Source organism: Acanthopagrus latus, chromosome 21, assembly GCF_904848185.1.
Source record: "Acanthopagrus latus isolate v.2019 chromosome 21, fAcaLat1.1, whole genome shotgun sequence".
In the NCBI taxonomy this organism is placed as follows: Eukaryota; Metazoa; Chordata; class Actinopteri; order Spariformes; family Sparidae; genus Acanthopagrus; species Acanthopagrus latus.
The window spans coordinates 12,671,388-12,694,446 of NC_051059.1; the positions used below are offsets into that span (position 1 = coordinate 12,671,388).

Below are 23,059 nucleotides of genomic sequence, written 5' to 3' on the forward strand. Positions count from 1 at the left end.
TGGAGCATTCAAGTTTGTCAGTGAAGGGAACTTAAGATCCTTGCACCATTTTGCATCTTAACAAAACAATACAACACAATACAAACACTGCTTTTGGCTGCTGGCCTAACATTACGTTTGGTTTCGGCCCTCCAAGGGAAAAAATTCTGCCCTCACTAGTCTATATTATACCAGCACACGTCATATGTATACATGTTGCAATTAAGAGGCTTAAGAGAATGTGTAAGGTGCCAAACTGTGACAGGCACATGTGTTATGAAAGACACATAATTTTAAAATGTATGCATTTAAACTTTGTCATTCCATGCATGACATCCCTTCTGCCTGCTTGAGCTGCTCTTCCTCTTTCCCCCACCTCATCAACATTCAGAGCTCGTCGGTGCAAAAATCTGCAAGGCTTGTACCAATTAATGTGATTCTGCTGCATGTTCGGCTTGTAAGGTTTAATGAATGTGCTTGCCCTGAGCATATTGTGTTATACATGGTACGTTTAGTAGGCCTCCCATTCTGACACTGAGTGCAGTGGAGGTGATTATGAAAAGAAAGATTTAGAAAGAACGGGGAAGATGATTTATTTGTCTCTATCTGAGTGTTTTCAGTTAAAAGGAAGACACATTATTATTTATAAAAAAGTAAATCATACAACACTATGACACAGCAGGAGCTTGGTAAATTACAGGTGATACAGTCGTTTGTTACTGGGGCCACTCGATACAATGCATGTATTCATCAAACCCTAATGGATTTATGATGTAAGTGACCACCTGCCAGATGGAAATTGGAACATGTCATAATAATAAAATGTCATGAATAAATTTGAGTTTTATGAAGTGAAACAATATAACACCAGGAAGAAAAATCAAGCATAATTTAAATATTTAAAATACAGACTTTTGGCAAATATGGGTTAATGTTTTTTTTTATAATTGGAAAAATAAATAGTTTCAAATAAGGAGGTAAGTAGGGAAATAGTTGTCTGTTCCACACATTTTTTTGTATATTCCTGATACATGTCAAGCATTCACTCTATTTTAGTTCTGCTATGATTTCCACCAACTCATGAGCAAAATATTTGGCTGTTTAGTGGCTAAATCCTGAGATTTGTTCACAAGGTAGGTGCTCAGTTTGTGCGTTATTTTGCTGCTGGCCCATACATCTACTGTTAAGCTTGGTTGTCGGCTAGTTTAATCAGAAAAGCTCTGAAATACCCTGTACACTATCACTGTTAGTTCGTAGCTGGTGTATATATGTATTTCTCTCAGGAGTTGGTAGAGACCAAAAACAGAGCTAAAAGAGAGGGAGACCATTAGACAAACAGTCATTGTATGACCAGAAACAGTTCTGTAAATACTCTACATGTAATTAAATAACTGTTTGAAAGGATGTTTTCCACATCAACTTGTTTCTGCTGGCCCAAAGATATGTTATTGAAGCTTGAATGCTTTTTCACTTAAAGTAGCTCCCTACTGTGACTAAAATGTTTGCCACAAGAGTGGAGCACCTCGCAGTCTGTTCCAAATATTTCCAATTTTTGTTCTTTTATTTAAATATATTTGTAAGAGTGAAATGTTTGCTAAAGTTTATACATTTTCCAATGAGGAATTTCATCTCACATGATGAACAACTCATGTATCTGCACATTCAGATCACCTCATACCTGAGGTGTGCTTGTATTCAACATGCTTGCTTCTTTATGGATGAATCAAACCCTCATGGGAATTAAGACCCAATCTCAACCCTTGCCCTATGCCAATTGATCTTTCTCTCGTCCCCAGCAGCAGCAGGCACAGCGGCCGGTGTGACCACCTGATTAAAGGACGGTCGTATATTTGATCACACATGTAACTGCATCCCTAATGAGCGCGCTGACTGATGTTGTGTTGCATGCTAGCCCCCGCAGTCACCTCTGGCAATATACCTAAAGTGCATATTTTGGCGACTGCAGGATGTTCTCACGCCTTTAAAAGACTTTGATGAATGCATGAGCGCATTAATGGGGTTCATCAATCATAGAGGTGTTGTAATCTCACGGCTGGCAACAAGCCTGTCATCAGGAGCACAGACGTGCACTTCAGAGAACGCTCCAGAGGAGAGCATCTTACGAATGAAGTGTTTAATTAATTTGACAATGTGAACTTTGGGTATGTGCAACATATTAGTTATATTTGCTTATGAGCTGAACTTAGACACACTGAGTGCAGTAAAAGTAGGGGTGAGAAGATTAATGCTGGCCCAATCCCAACACACCCGTCCTCCCGCCACTTAGCCGTATGCCATCATTTTGTGGCTCCACGTCCAGGTGGAGGGTGTCCCAAATCTTGAGACAGAGGTGCAGGTGAAGCTAGCCAACTTCACACTGTTATTATAAAATGTTTGTATAAAAGTCTCACATTTTGACATATTTCTGTGTTGCATCCCCCCTTTCTTGATGGCCCAAAATCAGTCTATAAAGTGCTGCTTGTGGCCAGGTAATGAAGCAGTGTATTGTTTTATTTGATGACTTGATTGATAGTGTTAAGAGTGAATAAAGCATCCATGCTTTTGCTATCTCCATCAGATAAACGGCAAATTACATTAAAATAAAACTGGGATTGCCATGGTAAGAGAAATCTCCACAGCTGAAGAGAGAATATTCAAACTGTTCGGTTGCGCCTGTTCACATAAACACCATTGACAACAACTGATGACATATTGTGATCTTGAAGGGTTGTCTCATTTCTTAGTAGGAGATTTCAACCACTTCCCTTTGTAGCTCTGTTCCGAGGGGCAATGGGGCCCTCAAAAACAAAGGGTTGGGGTAAGAATGTGAAGTAGGATTGAGCCATCGATCCCATAGAGTTCCTCTGTGGTGAGATGCAACAATTTCAGCTCCTGCATTAACAAATCAAGGTGCAAATCAGAGGCTATCCAATTAGCTTACATGCTTCGATGCTTCTCTGCGCATACCGTGCAAACCACAAGAGAGACAGATATACGGAGAAGATGGAAGGATGGGGGGTTGTATCATTGAATGCGACATACCGGCACCCTCCAGGATCATTGTTAACATAAATAACTCATGATGCACAGCACTACCTGTTAATGGTCTCACAGAGAATTTATTTTAGTTACACTTAGGTATGCAGGTCCAGCTCTGAACATCCTGATGTTATTTCCATTAATTTACTTCAACAAAAGCAGCCAGAGGTGAAATATTATGTGAAAAATCATTCATATTTTATTGCACTGAGGTACAGTAAAGATCCCTACACTTATAATAAACAGCAGTGTAGTTCAGGAACTTGGTGAATAAAGATTTTCAAAATCGTCATAGAATTAGTTGTTTGACTTTTGAAATAATACATTACACTCTCAGGACTTTCAATCCAAAACAACAACTTTGACAAGAATTCTAGTTTTATGAAGCTTTCCAGTAGGTAGTAATTTTACTTGAATGAAGGTCAAAGTGGGTGTTTGTTGTTATACTGGAGTGCATTATGCTGAAAGCTGCTGCTGATTTACTGCAATCTATAACCTCAGTAATGAACTTGTGCATCAATTAACACTTCTCTGACAGGTATCAATCGAAACAGAACGGTTTCATCTTTGCAAATGCAGATTTTATAGTAGAGCTGATGTATCAAATCACATCACAGCATATCTTATGAAGTGACCGATGAGCGGATGTTGTTCGAAAAGGCATTGTGCATGTAAAAATATCCGGGGGGGGGGGGGGCTGTTGCAGTTTAGATTTTTCCATCACAGTATCACTTGTTACAGAGATCCCTGTGATTTAAATAAAGCTTGTTTTACTATTACTTCATTTTTGCTGCTGCGATGGCACATGTCCCAGTGGGAATCATTAATCCGTCCTCTTATCTGACTGTATATTATGTTGTTATCTTGTCAGCTTTAGGAGAGGAGTCACAACATTCACAACCCACTCTTTCCCCTTCTTCTTAAATCCTCACAGTAAATCCCCCCCATTTCATTTTGACATTTGGAAAAAAATGAGGATGCGGTGCTGTCGACGTCACAAATACATGATTTTTTTTTTTTTTTTTTTTTTAAAGGGACTCCCTAAAGCAGGGGTCTCAAGCTCGCGGCCCGCGGGCCAACTGCGGCCCGCAGGACGATAGTTTGTGGCCCCCGCCTTCATATGAAAGTTTAATGTTAGTGCGGCCCGCGGGTTTGATATGAATGCTGTCCTGATTTATGCTTCTCTGTATCCGTCGGTATGCAACGACGCAGAGCCCTCTGCGTCATAGCGTACCCTCTCCGACCCTCTCTCCGTCAGCTTACGAGCACCTCCCCAAACAACAGAGAGCTCACGGAGACCGCATCGCTCTGATTGGTCCGCTAGAGTTACCTCATTTCCGGAATCCCGATTTGCCGGCCGTATTCCTTCCACAACAATAACGTCGCCACTCGTCTCCTCTTTAGTTCTCGTCTCAATATTTACAATAAAAATGTCGATCAGTTCCAGTTCCAACAAATGTCTTCTCTGTGTCTCCATTGTTCGTTGTTGGTAGAGGAACGAGGCCGGGCCGTAAATAAACTAGTTGATAATCCTAACGGAAAGAAACGTATCGCCCTCTATTGTTAGCGCTAGCTCCATGCTAGCCACGAGCCGAACTTTATTAATAACTTTTGATTTATTTAATTTAATGTTAAACTATATTCAACATTGTTGGGCACCACAAACACTTCGTGTTTCCATGGTTTCTGACCTTCAACCAATCACGAACTGTGCCGTGCTTGACGTCATATGCAAGCGCAGGACCCCAAGCCGATCTGGCGCCGGCGGAAATAACACACATTGCAGAAATGACGTTCTCCGTGTGTCGGCTAAACACTGAAACTGAAACGTCAACGCGACAGTGAACATGTTCCATTGTTGTTCAGAAAGTTAAAGGTTAAAGAACTGTTAATACAGACATTTGAATCTGAATAATAATAATTAGATTTCTCTAGTCAGCAACTATATGTTTCTTAAGTCTTCTATATCTGCTGTATTATTATTATTATTATTATTATTATTATTATTATTATTATTATTATTTTATACATATTATTATTATGTCATGTCATGTCATTGTCCGTAACCGCTTATCCCTTTCCAAGGGGTCGCGGCGTGTTGCTGCTGGAGCCAATCCCAGCTTTTGTCTCAGGGCGAGGGCAGGGTACTCCCTGGATAAGTCGCCAGCTCATCGCAGGGCCCTCACTGATGAGCAATGTGGGGTTCAGTATCTTGCTCAAGGACACTTTGACATGCAGCTCAGCCTTGCCCGGAGCTGGGATTTGAACTAGCAACCTTTCGATCACTAGTCGACCTGCTCTACCCACTGAGCTACAGCCGCCCCATTATTATTATTATTATTATTATTATTATTATTATTATTATTATTATTATTATTGTTATTGTTATTATTATAATATATATATATTTATATATTAAATATGACACCATATATCAAAATTTTAATATGACATAAAACATTTTCTTCATGTCATAAGACATGACATTTTACGAATACGACATTTTATTTATTTATTACTGATTGATTTATGTATTTTCGTATTAATTCTTGATTTGTTTATTTTTTTCGTCTTATTTTGTGTTAAACCTAAAGCCTTTGTTTTACCGTAAGTGTTTTTAGAGCCAGAATATCCCATTTGACTCACCTAAATCCTGTCAATCAAAGCAAAAATGCCTTAGAACAAACCTTTCTGAAAATTAGCCATTAAATCCCTGACGTGTTCATGAAAATAATGCGAAACATTATTTGCATGTAACGCCTAAAATAACAGAAACACAAAAATGGTATTTTGATTGTTCCACTGACAACCTTGTGTCTTCCTGCTTAGCTCGGTCAATGTGTGTGCTCAGCTTTGATGACACCACTCCTCCGAGTCATTGGGGCTTTCCATTCAAGACAGCTGTGATCTAATATGAGTGACACGCGGAGTAGCATTATCTCCAGGTGTATTCGGAGATGTTCTTTGATGTGAGGCAGCCTCCATTCTGTCCTCTGATCACAGTCATCTCAAGACAGATTAGTCGGCATCCATCACAAAGAACGTACAGAGGGAGCCTATGAGCTACAGCGGGGAAAGGCAGAGCTGCAGAATAAGCTCCTTTGCCATTCAGAGGTGTGATTTGGATTCAGCTGTTATATTAAGAGTGAATACAGCGACGAATAAGACGGCCATTGTTTAAGGATGTTGGAGAAATCTACAGTAAATAGAAAGGAGGCAACTCTGTGATCGCATCAGCTTGTTCAGCGGCGATGCAGACGTCTTGTCAGCTAAAGACACAACTCCACCATCACCGTAGAATCAATGGGATGGACGTGCAGTAACCCAAAAATCATGCTCGGAAAAGAGGGGAGGAAAAAGCATGGGATGGTTTGATGAGGATGGAGTAGGGGCAGAGAAAGACATGAAATTATCACATGCATATGGAGCCAAATTGGTGACGTCAACATATCAGCTCATGCTTAAATCTTCAGTGTTATAGCTATAAATATGAGCAATACTCCATAGAATCATCAACAGCATTTTTTTTTTCTTTTTGCATTTGCAGGATATATACATAAATGTAGAAAATGTGAAATGTTTGGGCTGAGCTCATTGAGGTTCTAGGCACAACTAAAGTGTAGATGCACTGTGATAGGCACTTCAAAGTCAACAGAGATGAAATCATCGGAGGCAAATGAAAAATTCACACTCAGTAAAAATGCAGTAGCTCCTGCATTGATTTTTTCCTTTTTTTTTTTTCCCTTCAACAAGATGAGTTTGGCAGCCGTACAATCATTAAGGCAGTTTAGTTCATCATACGATAAACAAACTCCTTAAAAGTCGAGCAGAAATCATGTCTGCGCCGACGTTTTCGGTGGCAGGTTCAGTTAACGTGGGGGTGTTAGCAGCGTCAGAAGTCGTGCCAATGTGACATACAGTGTGATGTGCTCGTCGCGTGGAGAAGCATTGGAGTGGCGTCCTCCGTTCCTCCGGCAGAGATTACAGTTGGGCCTCTGTAATAGCTCTGGGCAGGAGGAGGATGACATGGCTCTTTGCATGCATGGGAAACAGCGTGTGTGGGTGAGAAGCATGGCACTAACATTACACAAAGTGGTTACTTACAGGTAGTAAGTGTAGGAGTGATAGGTTCTTCTGCCGATTGGGGTGGTGGTAGGATTTAAGCAGTGGAGGAGGGGAGGGGATGGAATGAAAAGGAAAGAAAAAGTAAAAATATATTAATGTTTGAAAAAAGAGTAGAAATGAACAAAATCAGATATGGTGGCTTACGTGGAGGTAAACTAGTGATCATGAGGGCAAAGGTGATCGCTTGGAGTCATGTCATGCTTTGCAAGGGGGGAGTACAGTACAGTACAAACTCTCTAATTAAACTGATACTGAGCTGCTCTACAGCACACGGTGGCAAATCAAAGGCGACGGTTCTGTCACTAAAACCCCCCTTTTATCAACACATCGTTTATACACCTATAAAGAATTACCATATCTGACCTCCAAGGTTGAAACTTAATGAGCGGTTTGAATGTCTAAACACAACTCCGATTCCCTGTTGCTAACAGCATATTACACAAAATTCAACCAATGAAGTCATCTCCATCTCTGGTTTGATTAACACTAATTGAAAACAATTCCATTACTGTGTGCTGATTTTTTTTTTTTTTTTTTTTTTTTTTACACCCACCTACTGATCACCACACTACACAGGTGGGGCCTGATGCAGAAAATGAAAAAAAAAAAAATATATATATTCTCAAAAATAAAAATGGAACATAGTGATGTCAACGCACAGCTATGCCTTCCCACTCAGCTGCATCTTCTCCTCTCAGCGCTGACCTTTACTCTTACAGTCAAGACAAATTAAACTAACGTCAAAGGAGAAAGTACAGGAAAGTACAGCTAACACATACTAAGCTAATTTAAATATAAAGGGGAGAGTACAGGTGAATAGAGAAAAACTTCCCCAGTTGATTAATTAATCACATTATTGCAATTATTTTGCAATTCTTAATTGTAAGTAGACATTGACTGATTAGACTTGCACCAGTTTCCACAAGTGTTCAGACCAAAGATCTGAACACTGGATAAAGCATAGTTTAATTTTGCTGATATATCAGAGTCCAAAGTTTTTACAGATGGACTTTTGAGTATGCAAATCCCAAAAAAACTTGAAAGGGCAGCACATCACAACTTTCCAAAAAAGCCAGGAAGGGCAAAATACTCATGCCTCGTGTCCTTATGAATTCATCTATTGTGCTGTTAGCAATTTAAACAAGTGCAGTGATTTCTTTGAGATGTGCTGCCCTTTCAAGGATTTTTGATTTGCTCACTGGATATTTTGGGTCGAGCACAACCTCCTTTTTCTATTTCTATTCAGATTTATCAAAGTATCTCTTTTTGTGACTTTATAAAATAGACGATACTGTAAAAAAGCAAACAAACACCAATTTCCCACCATGATTTTAGTAATAAAATTTTATATAAATATAGTTATTAATGACATACAAACAAACCCCTCTGTGAAATCCTTCGATATGCTGATACGAATACAACTGTAAAGTTTGGTGTATGTAAGTGCTACCAAAGGGTTGACTAAGGGGGAAAACAATTTTGAGGAATTGGCTTTTAAAGGTATGTTTTGTCATATTCCATATGATTTTATACCCAAAAACATTTAATATGATACACAGGTTAACATACAGATATCACTGTAAAACTTCCCCAGCTGATTATCAACATTTAAAAAAGAAAATTGCCATCTTTGTATTACAATTATTTACACGCTAATTAGCAAAAAGAATCTACACGTACAACACAGGAGGTCAACTTGCGTCTGCTTACGAAACCTCTATGGAAACTATTATTTCAAGCCTGTCTGTGGACAAACGGGGGGTTGATATTTGCGGAGCTTTATCCAGCTGATTGCTGGGATATGTACAGAGGACCTTCTTCCAGTATGGGGTCCCGGGCTAATGTAAACTCTGCCTTCGGCTATGCGGCCATCATCTTCCCTTTTGAGCCTTTCATCATATTTTCTTTCTTATCTCCTGCAAGCCTCTCTCCATTCCACAAGCCTCCAAAACATCTTTCCTATTCCCATTCCAGTGTCATTGAAGTGCTGCACATTTGTTTGAGGGTGCCGTGGAAACGGATTAATTTTTCATGGCACACTGTATCTCATGGTTGTAAACAGCCTTAATGGGGCGTATCAACATAATCAAATTAATTATTTACCGCGACACTGACAATACTACCGTTTGAGGGAGAAATACACAAAATGATAAAACAGAGACTACTTATTTGTGAGGACTTGGAAAGTTAAGTTTAAACCTCTTCCACAAATCTGGAGTAGTATTTCAATGAGTAAGAAAGGAAAGCTTACCTTTTCTTCATGAGGAGCACCACTCCTAAGAAAATGATGACGAAGAGGAGGATGCCGGCGATGACCCCGGCGATCTTCACCGTGTGGTCTGTCTGTTTCTCCGGCTCCACGGCGTCAGGTTTGTGGGTGGCTGCTCCTGAAAAACATCACAAATTCATATAGAAAGATCAGACAAAGAAAGTGTAATTAATCAGGAATGTGAATGAAATCTAATGAGCGTTTGCTTTTGTTCAGCATCAGAGTGCACGTTCAGGCTTTCACTGTTCTCTCTCATTGATGTGCGGCGGACTGAGAGCACATCAATCAATACGCTGATATTCTGCGGCATTCTCTGGACCATAAATATCAATACACAATAATTGGTTCAAAGTAATGCTCATTTTTAAAAGTAAGTGACTCCCTTTTGTCCACCTTCAGCTGCGTCCTCAGTGGACATGAGCGCTCTGTGGATGGAGCTGCACTAGGAGAGATAAGTGCGCATCGTCTTTACCCTTGGTTAATCATGTTTGGGGCAAATGGTTGCTCGGCTGTAGAAAAATGTAGGATGCACGTCGGGAAAGATAATACCCATGAAGATAAAAAAGCCTGAAATAACCAAAACATTATATATCAGCTCGGGAGGAGATAGCCAACAACAAGAGACACAAAGAGAGAGGGAGGAGGGGGAAAAAAAGCATCTTGTTTAAACAGCATCTGCTCCCCGGGAAGTGATAAGAAGCACTCTGAGGAGAGCAACGCTGCCGGAATGACAACTGTCCACCTGAACAACACCATTATTCCTTGTCACTAGGGGTAAATTTAGAATGATAAATTGTTATGTCAGACAAATCTGTTAGAGCGGGGTTCCTTCTCTCTACAGCGTGGCCATTTTCCCTCCCTATCAAAAAGGTAAATATCTATCCCGGGCTGGTTTGTGACATATTGTTCTTTCAACAGCCACGTCTCTATTTAGATATAAGTCTTTAGGGCGGGGCTGTGGCGGATTTCAAGACTGGTGACATATTTGCAATCACGTCTGGACGGATGGAGCAGATTTTGTCTCAATATAGTGCTACAGGCTAATCTAACAGGACTGTTGTCAGTGACAAATCCCCATTTGAGCTGTGAGTTGCTGTATATTCGCTGCTGAAAGTCAATATTCTACTGGAGTAGACAGTAACAAAGTACAGTTCTTAAACGTATCCTATGTAACATTTCCATAAAAATGACCACACCTCTGTTGCACATTTTGTTGAGTTTTTATTTTGTTACTCACATTTTGTCAAATTTTTCAACAATGTTCAAACCCAGGAGTTATGAATTTTACTCCGGTAAGGCAGCGGTGCATTTTTTTTGGTCTCTTGTTCATAATAACTTCAGGTGAAACATCAGATGATACGTCAGAGAGTGAGGAAACAAGTTGGCTAATTGCGGCTAGACCAAATGCGGAAAAAAAAAAAAAAATCTTGAAAACATTATTCAATGTGTGAACATTTCTAAAGTCAGATAGATTTATGTACTTAACGCACAATATGTATTTTTCTTCCACTAGGGGTCTCTCAATCAGAACAAAACAAAAGATGATGACTGATGATGTAGCACAGGATCATTCAGAAATCGTGAATGTTCAACAGTGAACAAAGCTGCCATGATCCCACGCTACGTCAAGTGATTAATATATGTTTTAATCTTGCCAATAGACACATGGACTACTATCAGTTCTGTTAACTGTGGCAAGGATACAGGAATGCATTGCAAATAAAGGTAAAATAAATAAATAAATAAATAAAATGCAGTATTTTTAAATACGGTACTTTAACATTCACTTGTATTGATGTCATGTTTGACCAAGAATATCTAACTTTGAATACTTGACTTTTGTTCATTTTTCCACCATCGCTCCGGTCTGAGGTTTACTTAAGTCAAAACAGAGCAGAGAAGAATTTCAATAGTTAATTACTACACTCTTGAAATTTCTCCAGATCTCCACACTGAGCTCTTCAGCATCCTTTTTGTGTGTTTACAGTTGTCACAACTGTACCGAGCAACACTTAATCTCCCAGAAATAATGAGAAATATTCATGAAAGGGGATTAACTCCTGCCGAAAATCTCCAGCACTGACACATCAAATGACGATCGCACCTCAAACACGTTTTTCATGTCAACTAACGCTGAGGAGATGAAGGTAGACAACAATGTCTACCAGTCTTTGTTTTAGTCACTGATCCTATGCAAATAGCAGGACAACAATCAAAATCCACACACGTGCAATATTCCACTTGTTTGTTTTTCTGTTGGAGAAAATGTCACCGCTGCATTCACACACAGTGGGAAACCCAAGTTGTGGAAAGAATAATTGACATGGAGGGAGAAGCTGCGGCTCTGACCTGTTAGTTGGTTGTCACCGGCCGCTGGGGCGATGCGGATGTAAGGGGTCGTGAGCTGAGTCACGAGTATGGCGGCTGAGTAGAGTCAGTTGATCCAGGATAGCATGCAGTCGAGAGAGACGGAGGGAGAGAGAGATAGAGATAGAGAGAGAGAGAGAGAGAGAGAGGCCACACTGAAGCCACACCAACAGTTCCCATCTTCATGCAACATTGAAGCAACTCATTACAGTATTAGAAAGCACTTCACATTCTGTTTTGCCAACTTAGCAACAGCAATCATTTCGTACAAGTTCATACCTCTAAGAGCCTAATGTAGAGCATTCAGATCTATCCCTCCAGGTGATGAGCTGCTTACATGCTGCTTATAATTCTAGAGTGTGCCGTTTTACTTTCCAGCCTGTTAAGCCATGTAGATGGAGATATCTCGAATTCCACAAAAAAAAAAAAAAAAAAAATCCATAGTGAAGCTGCATGCAACCCCCACAATATCTAAGACTGCCAGAGCATGTGACAGGACCTCCTACGGCCCGGAACGGAGTGTGACTCGGGCTCCCTCTGGCCTTATCAATTCTGCTCCCGAATCAATCAATGGTGCTTAGACTTCATCACCTCTAATGTGTGGAGCAGGATGTACAGGCAGCATAGCTAAGTACATCCAGACCTCAATGGGCACACAGACTGCCTCCCAGTCACGGAAAAACACATGTTTTTTAGGTCAATACATTGACCAAGAACATGTGAAGGCCATTAGACACATTTTTGTCTTTTAAAACAGCGTTTCCCAACCAGGGGGTACTTCTGATCCTGCCATGGTGTACATGGCAAGAATGTATAGTGATTAAATATAAAATATATTAATGATTTGATCTAAAAAAATAAATCCACATAGTGAGCCATCTTTAGCAATTAATTTGGGCATTATTGCAATTAAAGGAACAGTTCAATCAAAAATGAAAATTCAGTCTTTGTTAGTTTTGGAGTCAACAGAACATACAGACAAAACAGCTCATCAGATATAAACCAAGTCTCCAGACAGAAGATGTAAGTGTTTTTGTGCACCCCATCTGAAATGGGCACATAAGGTAGACTGTGTGTTGAGGTCGTAAATAACATCTTTTCAAATCAATTTGGGATCTTGGGGATTCCAGTGACATGGATTGCACCAGAGCCATTTTGTGTTTCCTCTTCTGTTGCTTTCTTACGTTTTAAAACAAGTCCCCATCTACTTAAGGTTTTCCGTCAGTGTGGGGTTGGGTAGATACTGACCGATTTTTCCATTTTTGGGTGAACTAATCCTTCAACATGACCGAACTGAACTAAATATTTACAATTCAACCGCATGAAAAGATTGCAACATTGCAACATCCACAATTATGTCACCTATAACAGAATTTTTCAATAACTTTAACCGTTTAAAAAAATTGAAAAAAACGTTTGGAACACAAGTGGTGCCCGAGGACTACCAGAGTCAACTAGACAGGGCTATGGTGGTACTTCTTAAAGAAAAGGTTGGGAATCACTGTTTCAAACAAACACATTAACACTAATGTAAAAATCTACTGTAAAGTGAGAGTGTCAAGATATTGATCTCAGTGAAATTCACTTAAAAACATATTAACTGTGTTAGTTTTTAACAATCAAATGCAAGTGATGTTCAGACATCATTCACACAATGGGATCGTCTCCTACCTTTGGTTGCAACTCGAACACAGTCGATTTTGGTCTCCTGTACAAACAAATAAATTACAGGAGGAGAGGGGAAGAGGGTGGAAGAAATAGAAGAGAGTCAGAAGGTATCATGACACACATGTCAGACAAGACACACGCACACACTCATACACCTATCTAAGAACCCATGGTTACAACAAAACAGCTCGGCCAGTTCCACGCTGTCCCCTATCATCTGTTGAGCTCAATGACTGTGACACAAAACGCAGTTAGGCGAGAGGGCCTACAGCACAGATTAGTGGTGCTGAGCTGCTGATTTGTCAGCCAACAGCGATCTGTCGGCAGCCTGCGGCTCAAGGTGGTCAGCCACTGTGGAGAAACCAGAGCCCTGTGACAAGCGACACCAACCCAGCATGCAGGGCTCCAAAATGACACGTCAGGGAGCCTTTCTGAATATGTAATCGAGTTTCGGCTCTGACAACAGCCTTCAACAACACAGAAAAAAAAAAAACCCAACAACACTGCTCCCGCTGTTGGCAGAGAAGTTTGTTGTCAACAATGGTCTGGTGAACAGGAAAGGGGACACAGACAGGAACAGGGAGGCGGTGAGTAATACAACACAAAAGACACGAGTGCCGTGTCCCTGTGTTTGACCTGGCCAAGCTGCCCAATGAGCAATGAGCACACATGGGAGAAACAGCATTTAGAGGCATAATAAAGACGAGAGAGAAAGCGAAAAAACATCAATGTGATCCTGGGTGCATGTGTATTCACATTACCGCAGCTTTTAAGCTGTCCTTTTGTTCATGGAAACATTACAGGAAGTTATATTAGATTTTTATTTGAATAGAAGGCAAACAAAAAAAAAAAATATTCTAGGTATGGATGCCACGCACCTTTTCTAAGTGCTAATTTTGTTTAAGAGGCTCAAACAAATCACTCCAGCACGATTAGACATTAATTAAAGCTTGCAGTGCTATCCACAGACAGTGATGGCTTAATGAAAGAGAGTGCATTTGGCTATTGTAAATCAAAATATTGAGTAGGAAAAAAATGTCAGAAATGTCTCCATCAAGGAGACAGAGCTTTGTTCTGTATCAACAAGGGATTCTTTCATTTTGTTTGTTCGGGAAAGAACACTATCAGCCAACTAATACCACTCGCTGATTGGAAAGTTTCAGGCTGCTAATGCTTTACTCTCAAGAGCAAACTCCCTAATTGGATTCAGCCCTGTAGCACGTGTTACTTCTTATTGCCTCCTTAAAGACGTGCTGGTGTTTCTCAAGGAGGCTGTTTATGGTGATTCTCATTCAGCACCACAATCAGCGAGGCTCTCGAAGTCGCCATTGAGCTATCTGCCGCGGCTCCACGGAGGGAGGGCCCCGCCAAGTGCCACTTGATGACAGAGGCTTCGACCTGTACGATCGGCAAGCCGCCGTTGTTGTTGCCTGCCTCCCACACTTAAATGCTGCTGGGACGACTGCCTCTCTTAAATGCCGCTGATCAAAGGCTTGCGTGGCATTTGGCGTGAAGCGCCATTGGAAAAGGCAGGAGACCCGAGCAACAGTAATAGGGAGAGAGAGCATGTCACCGCACAGGGCTCTGCATTCCACGCTTGACCCTGCTGTAGCCTATTAAGAGTGCAGACAGTGCTGCTGGTGCACCCCGCCAGCGTACTGACACATCTAGCAGAGGCCAAATGCAATTGTGCTGCCGCGTGCATGTGTCGGCCTATGTGAGCCGTTCTCCGCGTGGCATCAGGGACTTGTGTACTCAGCCACTTCAGTCCCTTCAGTCCCTTTCAGTCGCCAAGTCAATCAATCTGTCAGTGAGCCCTTCACTCTCATTAAACCCATCACAACATTAAGCATTTCATGTACACTTTAAAGTGGATATGATTTAAAAAGTCGAGACGTGGTTCAACTTGGCAGTGTGTTACAGAAAAGTCCTGTATAAAGAACTAGAGACATAAAAAAAAAAAGTCAACCTTCACATTCGGTTTTAAGTAGTGGGATTTTTTTCTGATGTCAGTGCTCTTGGTTCGTTAATTATGTACACAAATTTGACATGTTCTCGACTGCCCTAATTGTTTGGTCGCTGAGCTGAGACTGTGCAGTGTACATACTTAACGCAGCACTGTAAGACATGCTGCCAGACAAAAAGAAGTCAAGCTGGCACACACTGTTGCTTCTCTTTGTCACTAGTGTCTGGTTGTAGTAGTAGTAGTGAAAGGCATATTAAAGGGGGTTTCCAGTATTTGTAAAACTGGGCAATATATTTATAAGTTTTGGTGTGTAAATGATTCATACTTACCAAAGGTTTTGGAATTTGGTCCAGTCTCAGCTGGCAGCCGCAACACTGCTGCAGTGGTTGCAGTGTAATCCTTTGGGGAAACTGACTGCCAAGATGACGTCCCATGAAAGTGCTTTTTTTTGAAAGAGTTCCTACAGATTCCTACACTGATTTGGCAAAGAGAAGTACTAGATCCTTTTAGTAACCAGAAGCACAAGTCTCGTTTTGGGAGAAGTCTTACTCTGAAATCTTGTGAGAGGTAAGTTGGTACAGTTGTTGCCTGAACGTGATTGTTAAAATCCATCAAACAGTCAGCCATGAAAATAATTGTATTTTAATTGTATAATTTTTCCAACTCTGTCTTCCTGGAACAACCCACTTCTCGCAAGATTTTAGAGTGAGACTTCTCCTTGAGCGTGAGGATGTTTCTGGTCTTACTGTTTAACTAACAGGTTTGTCTCCGCAGGCAATGTTTTCATAATTTGGTCAGACACTGAGAATAAAAACCTCCACCTGAGAGTGACAAAAACAAGCACATACAGTGGACATAACTTTGACAGTCTATGTCACAGCTGGTGTCATCCTGTTGCTGCCGCCTGCTGTGACAATCCCCTGCACCAATCCAAAATCTTTCACTAAGTATGAATCATTCATGCACTAAAACATGTAAATATAGGCCCATGCTTCAAAATATCATCATTTCAGAACCTTTCCTCAGAAACCAGACTCCCCTAAAAAGTTAAAAACAGGATGCAATCATTTGCAAACAAACTGTTTTCTTATTCAGTTAACAATATATGATATTTTGTAAACTGATCATGTGTTTTGTTTGTAAAGTCTTTACCTTAAAAGTATAAAAAAAACTTCTAAATGGAGTGGCTAAAACGTATAAGGCAATGTTAAATGAAGACACTCAAGGAAAGAAGCTCAATTAACTTATGTTCAGTATTTCAGTACGCATACTTTCGGAAACTCAAACACTACAGGAACACCCACCCCGTTGGCTGTGCTGACAGCCTGGTAGTAGATGCTGTAGCTCTTCTGAGGCAGCAGCGGGGCGTTCCAGTAGCCGTTGTAGGTCTTGTTGTCCCCCACAGTGAACGGCTGTGGCGAGTGGATGCCAGCGGCGGGGAACTGAGCAGTGAAGTAGTACTGGGAGTTTAGGAGCGTGGCGTTCTGGAAGTGAATGGGAACTGGGTAGCAGCGCAGGATTTCTGCCGTGCCTCGTGCTCTGCGTGGACGTTCCTCCTCCACCACCACCTGGTATGCACTGCAAACACAGGACACAAACAGAATGAACACACTCCAACGGGCCAAACAGGCACAGGCAGAACACGGCTGGCAATGCAGCCGTTTTTCTGTTTTGCCTGTTAATATCAAAACTGTAAAAAAAAGCAAAAAAACCCAAAATACCTCTTTATGAATGGCACAGAAATGCATGCTGAAAGCTCCAAATCTCAGAGTACACCAAGTCTCTAGATATGATTCTTAATTTAGATGTGGAATAGAGGAGATTTTTCTTATCTTTTCAGATTTTGCTCATTAAAAGTTTAATCTAAATACAATGATGAACTAAATACGCTGCATTATGCTTCTGACTTTTATTTAAGGTCAGAGCAAATACTCACCCACTTATGACTTACGAGCATACAGTACATACACACACACACACACACACATTCAAGTTCATCCATTTTCATTCCAGAATCAGACATGTTCTTGCATCTACAATAGTTGTAAAAACTGTGTACTGGAGAAAATGAGACACTTCCTGTATTTCTGATTAAGGTGCTGATCGCAAATTCTTGCAGTCAAATAGAGAATATTACAACTACATTTATCTCAGGGCAGGCTTGCACTGGATGATCTTCGGCTACACTGTATGTTCAATGTCACAAATTAATTATCATTGTAAGATATATTTCAAAGTAGAAAACATTACACTTTATAATGTAGTCTCGATCAACTTGCTGTTCACAGTGGACGTTGACCAAGTTCCAAACATTGAGAAGCCCTGATATATCGCATGATCATGTGTACGTGAAGATATGTGAGTAAACATGTAGCTCCCTGGCAGAGTTTCCTTTTCAACAGAAAGTCGATAGAAAACGATTTTTGAAGTTCTGAACAAGCACAACATTTTGAAAAATTTATCTTTCTTTTTTTTGGTTTATGACCTAGAAAACTAGCTGCAACCTTAAAGCTGAAATTAATTAGCTTAAGCAGTTCATGGGGTCAAGCTGCTGTAAGAAGACCGACAGCAAGAACCTTCACAAATAATAGTGCAGCAAAATTTGTATGAGAATGTACTGGGTAAAAAGGTAAGCCAAAAGAAAAGAAAATGCTTAAAAAGTAGAAGAGCAGGAAATAGTGACATAATAATTACATTCATGCTCATTTCAACAACTGTGATTATCAAAAAATAATTCTCTTAAATAATCATATAAGAGCTCCAGAACAGATTCACTTGTTTTCCTGAGTGAACAGGATGGACTGAAAAATACAATGCAGGATAAATGAGCGTGGACACTGGACAGGGCCTGACGTTATTTGCATTTTCATTATTCAACAACTGAAAAGGTTAACGGCTCTTTCCATTTCCTCTCCGCCCGAGCCTTGTGTTTAGCTAGATCAAAACTGCAGCCCTCTGTGCCGCTGACAGAGATGACATTGTCTCTGAGCCGGCCACTTAGCTGGAGGGGGAGACTGACTGACTGTCTTATAGACGTTCACGTTAGTATGCATCTCGCATCCACCTGGTAAATCTATTGAGCCGCTGAGTGACAAAGAGTCTGTTTACAGCTGCCACGGAGAATAACCAGCCATGATTGGGGGACTAGTGTTCCGTCGCCAAAAGAGTCATGCAAACAAGTTATCATTACAGAGGACTGATCGATGAATGAATGCATGAAAACAAATGTATGAATGAATGAATACTATGTGACATGTTCTGGTTTTCCAATTTTGGATGGGTGACTTATGATTTCCCCACCATTTTTTCCTTTAATTGGATGAGTTTTTTTTTTTTTTTTTACTAATGTGTGTCATTATTGTAATTTTTGGAGAGTGGCTAATGCAGATGCACAAGGACACACATCACAGGGGCAAAGCAAGTATTATTGCAATGGCAGACAGTGGCAGCAAGGTCGTTAAGTGGCAGCAAGGTCTATTAATGACAATGGCTAACAGGCATCACCTAGTGAGTTCTGCACCGTAGTATTATTTAGCAGAATTGTTAAAAACCAACAAGGCTGCAAAATGGCACACCACAATTCCAGACACACTTTTAGATATTTTTTTAAGAAAACCTGGGAAAATATCCACCTGCTTTTGTGGCCACCAATATGGGCTTTTCTCATGGCAAGTCAGACCATGTCCATCCGGGATCATAGCGACCAAAACGGATTTTAAAACAAAACATGATTCTTTCTCTTAACTCTCACTGTAAACTTAATAAGGGCACATGTACTGCTTTGTGAGAAGTGAGGAACAGAAAGTTAAATCTAAACAAACCTAAAGGTGCAACATAAAGAAACAGTCAGCAACATATACTGATACTTACAAATCCTAAGTAACATTTCAAGTGTTCCCTTTATTACGATATCTTGATTATTCCAATACACCTTGCAGTTGCACAGATACACTCTCTTAATTCTCGAGCAGAGACACATAATCGAAGCTAGTTCTTGTAGCAACATTTATTGACATTTATTCCCGGTGATTAGATTGCCTTAAACATCTGGTAGAAGCGGATATAGGCCACCTTTCAACCTGCTTTGCATCTCTTTTATGAGAAGTGGTCACGCTGTATGGATTGCATTTTTACACCTGGTTGAGAAATGATCGCAGCGCAAAGTCAGACCTTCTCCAGATGTGGTCTTGCTGATCCAGTAGCATCCCAATCCCAAACCATTCAGCATCAACATTAATATGTTTTTTTTCCCTCATCCAGATACAGATCACCTGCTAACGGCAGATGTAAACGGGGCACAAATTCAGACAGAACTTATGTTTGCCTACAGGAAAATGACCCAAGGCATCTTGTGGTCCTTCCCTCACATTAAAATATATCAATGATATAATATTAATACATTAACAGATAATTATAAAAACATGCACTTCCCTGTTTTTCTGAGTATGCCAGTTTATTTGTCTTTTTTGCAAATGAACCTCATTTTTATATGGCAGGGTACAATAAATTCACAGTGATTGAAAAAAGGATGGACCTGGCAGGATGTAAAGCTTGGATGACCCCGAACATTTTCCCTCAGCCCACATTATTAGAACAACAAGTAAGAAAAAAAAGGCCAGCACTGTAGTGGCTGTACTCTTAAGCTCCATAGTCACAGTACAAACAGCTCTGGAGATGATCAATTGTTCCCCGCGGTTGGTACTGGATGATTAAGTGTCCCCTTGTGTGTACAGCATGTGCTCTTTAACCCTACAGTTTATCATAAGGTGCTTGCAGTGTCATTAGAAAATCCCCCTTTGCTCTTGGTGGGTGTGTCCCAATTCCTCAGAGCTCTCCCATTTAGTGCTGGGTTGGGAGGTGATGAAATATCTAATCCCGCTGAGAGCCTGTAGGAGAAATCAGCCTTTAATTACTGTCCCCTATTGAGAGCGGAGGTCAGAGGGCAGGAGGAGCTGGAGCATGGGAGCCCCTTAAGTAGCTGCGGAGCGGCAGAGAAGTGAGTGGCTTCAGCCAAAAAAACCTTAGATCTGATGTGAGCTATGATGAGAAGAATACTTAAAATGATAGCGGCTGTCAATCACATTACATTACCCATTGGCATTAACACACACACACGGTAACTACTGTTTGCAGGAAATATAAAAGTCAAACTTATTTCCTGCCATCAGCTATGTCTGGTACAAATTATGGCCACAATAACTATTTGTTGAACTCAGAGCTTGCCCATATCTGTACTTTATATTCCAAATCAATCTGCAGACAGTGAAATAAAAAACAAAAGCTGGCTCCCCCCTGGGTGGTGTCTTGTGATATGATGATGTGGCTGTGCCATGACTTAATGATAGACACAGTGTGAATAGGACTTCCTTTCCTCAGGCAAAATACCAAGCGCCAAAGGCTATGAGGCTCCAAGGGTAGGAACTCTTGTAATGTGGAAATCTGAATCACTGCCTCTCTTTCCACAGAATATTCACTGCGGCAAGAGACTGGAAATCTCGCTCGCAATAAATTTGCAATTTAATAAAAATGTTTTGTTCGTCTTTGTAAGTGATAGCGACAATAATACCCACTGGTTTCACTTCAAGCTTTTTTCAGTGGTAACTTGCAGTGCACCTATAAAATATTCAAAGGCGCACCCTTTTCTTACGCTTATACACATAACCACTATTTTCAACATGAGCAACAAAAGTGACCCAAGAGTGTAATGTTGGCTATTTAAAAAAAACACAATGATTCCGTCTTTTCTGTAATTGCTGCTGTCACGTTAGTGTGCCTTTGAGCAGCTGACACCTTGTCACCACATGCTGACTTCACAATTTACGATATGAGTCATTTTGACAGACCAGAGTCATTTAGTCATGATCTTGATTTAGCATGACATGAATGAGCAATGAGTAAACAACAAACAACAGATGAACAACAAGCAATGGCTTGATAGCAAGAACAAAGAAACCCTTTATGGCTGGTGTACCATTTGATCTAATGCAGGCATGATTTTATGTCACCATTAGCCTGTCTGACATAACTGTGATTCACAATATCATCTCGATAAGCATCAAAATATCCATTAAAGTATTAAAATAGCACTAAAACATGCTGGAATCACGTTAACCTTACATTTTTGATAAAGTTATCTGCATCACAGATAGGACAACTCTTTTTGTGAAAAACAATCAAAGAATCTTTAATAAGTAAAAACACATCATGAAGTCTTCCTGCACATATAAGGATGAATAAATGTTGGTAACTTCATCTGTCTGTCTTTCGTTATTTTGCTATCCATAATATTTACACACATCCGATTTGTTCTTGTGGGATTATCCTGTTAATAAAAATTCATCACAATCAACTCATTGTGTTTTTTTTTTTTTAGCGCTGACATCTTTTATTGTCCCATCTCTAATCCAATGCCAACCAGAGAATTCAAAAATTAATTGAATTCATGTATTGTTGATCCAATGATAGTTAAACTTCCTGAAGTAAAAGTCTCAATATCACAGTGATGAGTTCAATACTTGGGTACCTATTCGCATTAGTAGCAAAATATACTTATCGCATATGTAATTACAAAATACCGTAGACACTAGGATACTTTCATATTGTGGCACGTCTATGTGGACATGCTTATTAGTTATAATTTTACAAAGAGGTTGACTGATAGTAATGAATATCTGAATCAACACATCTGTGATTTACATCCCTTGCATGACCATCCACTATTGGACTTAAGTTCTGCTGACACCGATAAAACTTTGTATCAGTGCAGGTTAATCAGATCGATCAGTCTACCTCTAGTTTTATCTATAATCCATCATGCATTGTAAACTGATCGTATAATTTGTATATAAAATGTTGACGAGCAACTATAGCTGGTAGATAACTGTGATCCGACAAAAAGTATGACATATTCTGCTGAAGTTCTAAGTAGCATAAAACGGATGTACTCAAAGCACAAGTACATAACAATTGTGATCTTGTGAATGAATGCAGTTTAATCTGACTAGGCAAGTGCTGAGCAGGTATTAGTCCTCAAAGCAGCCAACTAAACCTTCATAAACACACAAATCACAGATTAAAAAAGGAGAGAAACTGACAGCTTGCCTCGGTAAAACGGTGCGTAATTGTTCTTAAATCCAAAACTGGTTCTCTCCCTGAGCAGAAGATGGAAAGACAAGGAGAGAAAGAGGAATGAAGGGAGATGCTGTACGAGATGAACGCTCTAAGCTGTTAAAAGTGGTGTGCCAGGGGTGCCGGCGGGGCAGACCTGTATTCCTGCAGCAACGGTGCAACCTGAGCTGACACCAATTAGGCCTCCTCCAGCCTCACTGCCCGATAGATTTCAGCTCTGCCGCCATGTGACGCCAACCAATTATGGCGGATTGACTCCGAATCGACTGGATTGTGACCTGAAACTCAGATTTATTTTTCATGTGGGCTGATAGGGGGAGAACTCCGGGCTGCTTGAGCAGATGAGGGAAGGTGTATGGGGAGCATTTCAATCACTGTCTCGCTCTCTCTAATGCCAATTGGCAGGCTGTATATGCCTATATGTCTGATTTAAGAGCGGTTGTAAGTAACACACTTCTCCTGACCCAGCAGCCTTCCTCCATGCGTCTGTCTACTTACTCTTTATATTTCCCTGGTGT

General features: G+C 40.4%; 1 protein-coding gene across 13 annotated transcripts in view; it reads right to left on the reverse strand.

Moving 5' to 3' along the window:
• Nucleotides 1-23,059, reverse strand: part of LOC119011576 (receptor-type tyrosine-protein phosphatase mu-like) — a 173,480-nt gene that overhangs the window by 54,011 nt on the left and 96,410 nt on the right. For 9 of the 13 annotated variants that reach the window (XM_037084815.1, XM_037084813.1, XM_037084811.1 and 6 more), the window contains exons 12-16: nucleotides 16,718-16,991; nucleotides 13,451-13,487; nucleotides 11,762-11,836; nucleotides 9,395-9,530; nucleotides 7,123-7,152 (exon numbers count right to left, since the gene is read on the reverse strand). In XM_037084815.1, the coding sequence (XP_036940710.1) occupies nucleotides 7,123-7,152; nucleotides 9,395-9,530; nucleotides 11,762-11,836; nucleotides 13,451-13,487; nucleotides 16,718-16,991 (552 nt within the window). The remainder of the gene's footprint in view (nucleotides 1-7,122; nucleotides 7,153-9,394; nucleotides 9,531-11,761; nucleotides 11,837-13,450; nucleotides 13,488-16,717; nucleotides 16,992-23,059) is intronic. The other 4 variants (XM_037084819.1, XM_037084817.1, XM_037084818.1 and 1 more) reach the window with 1 other exon arrangement.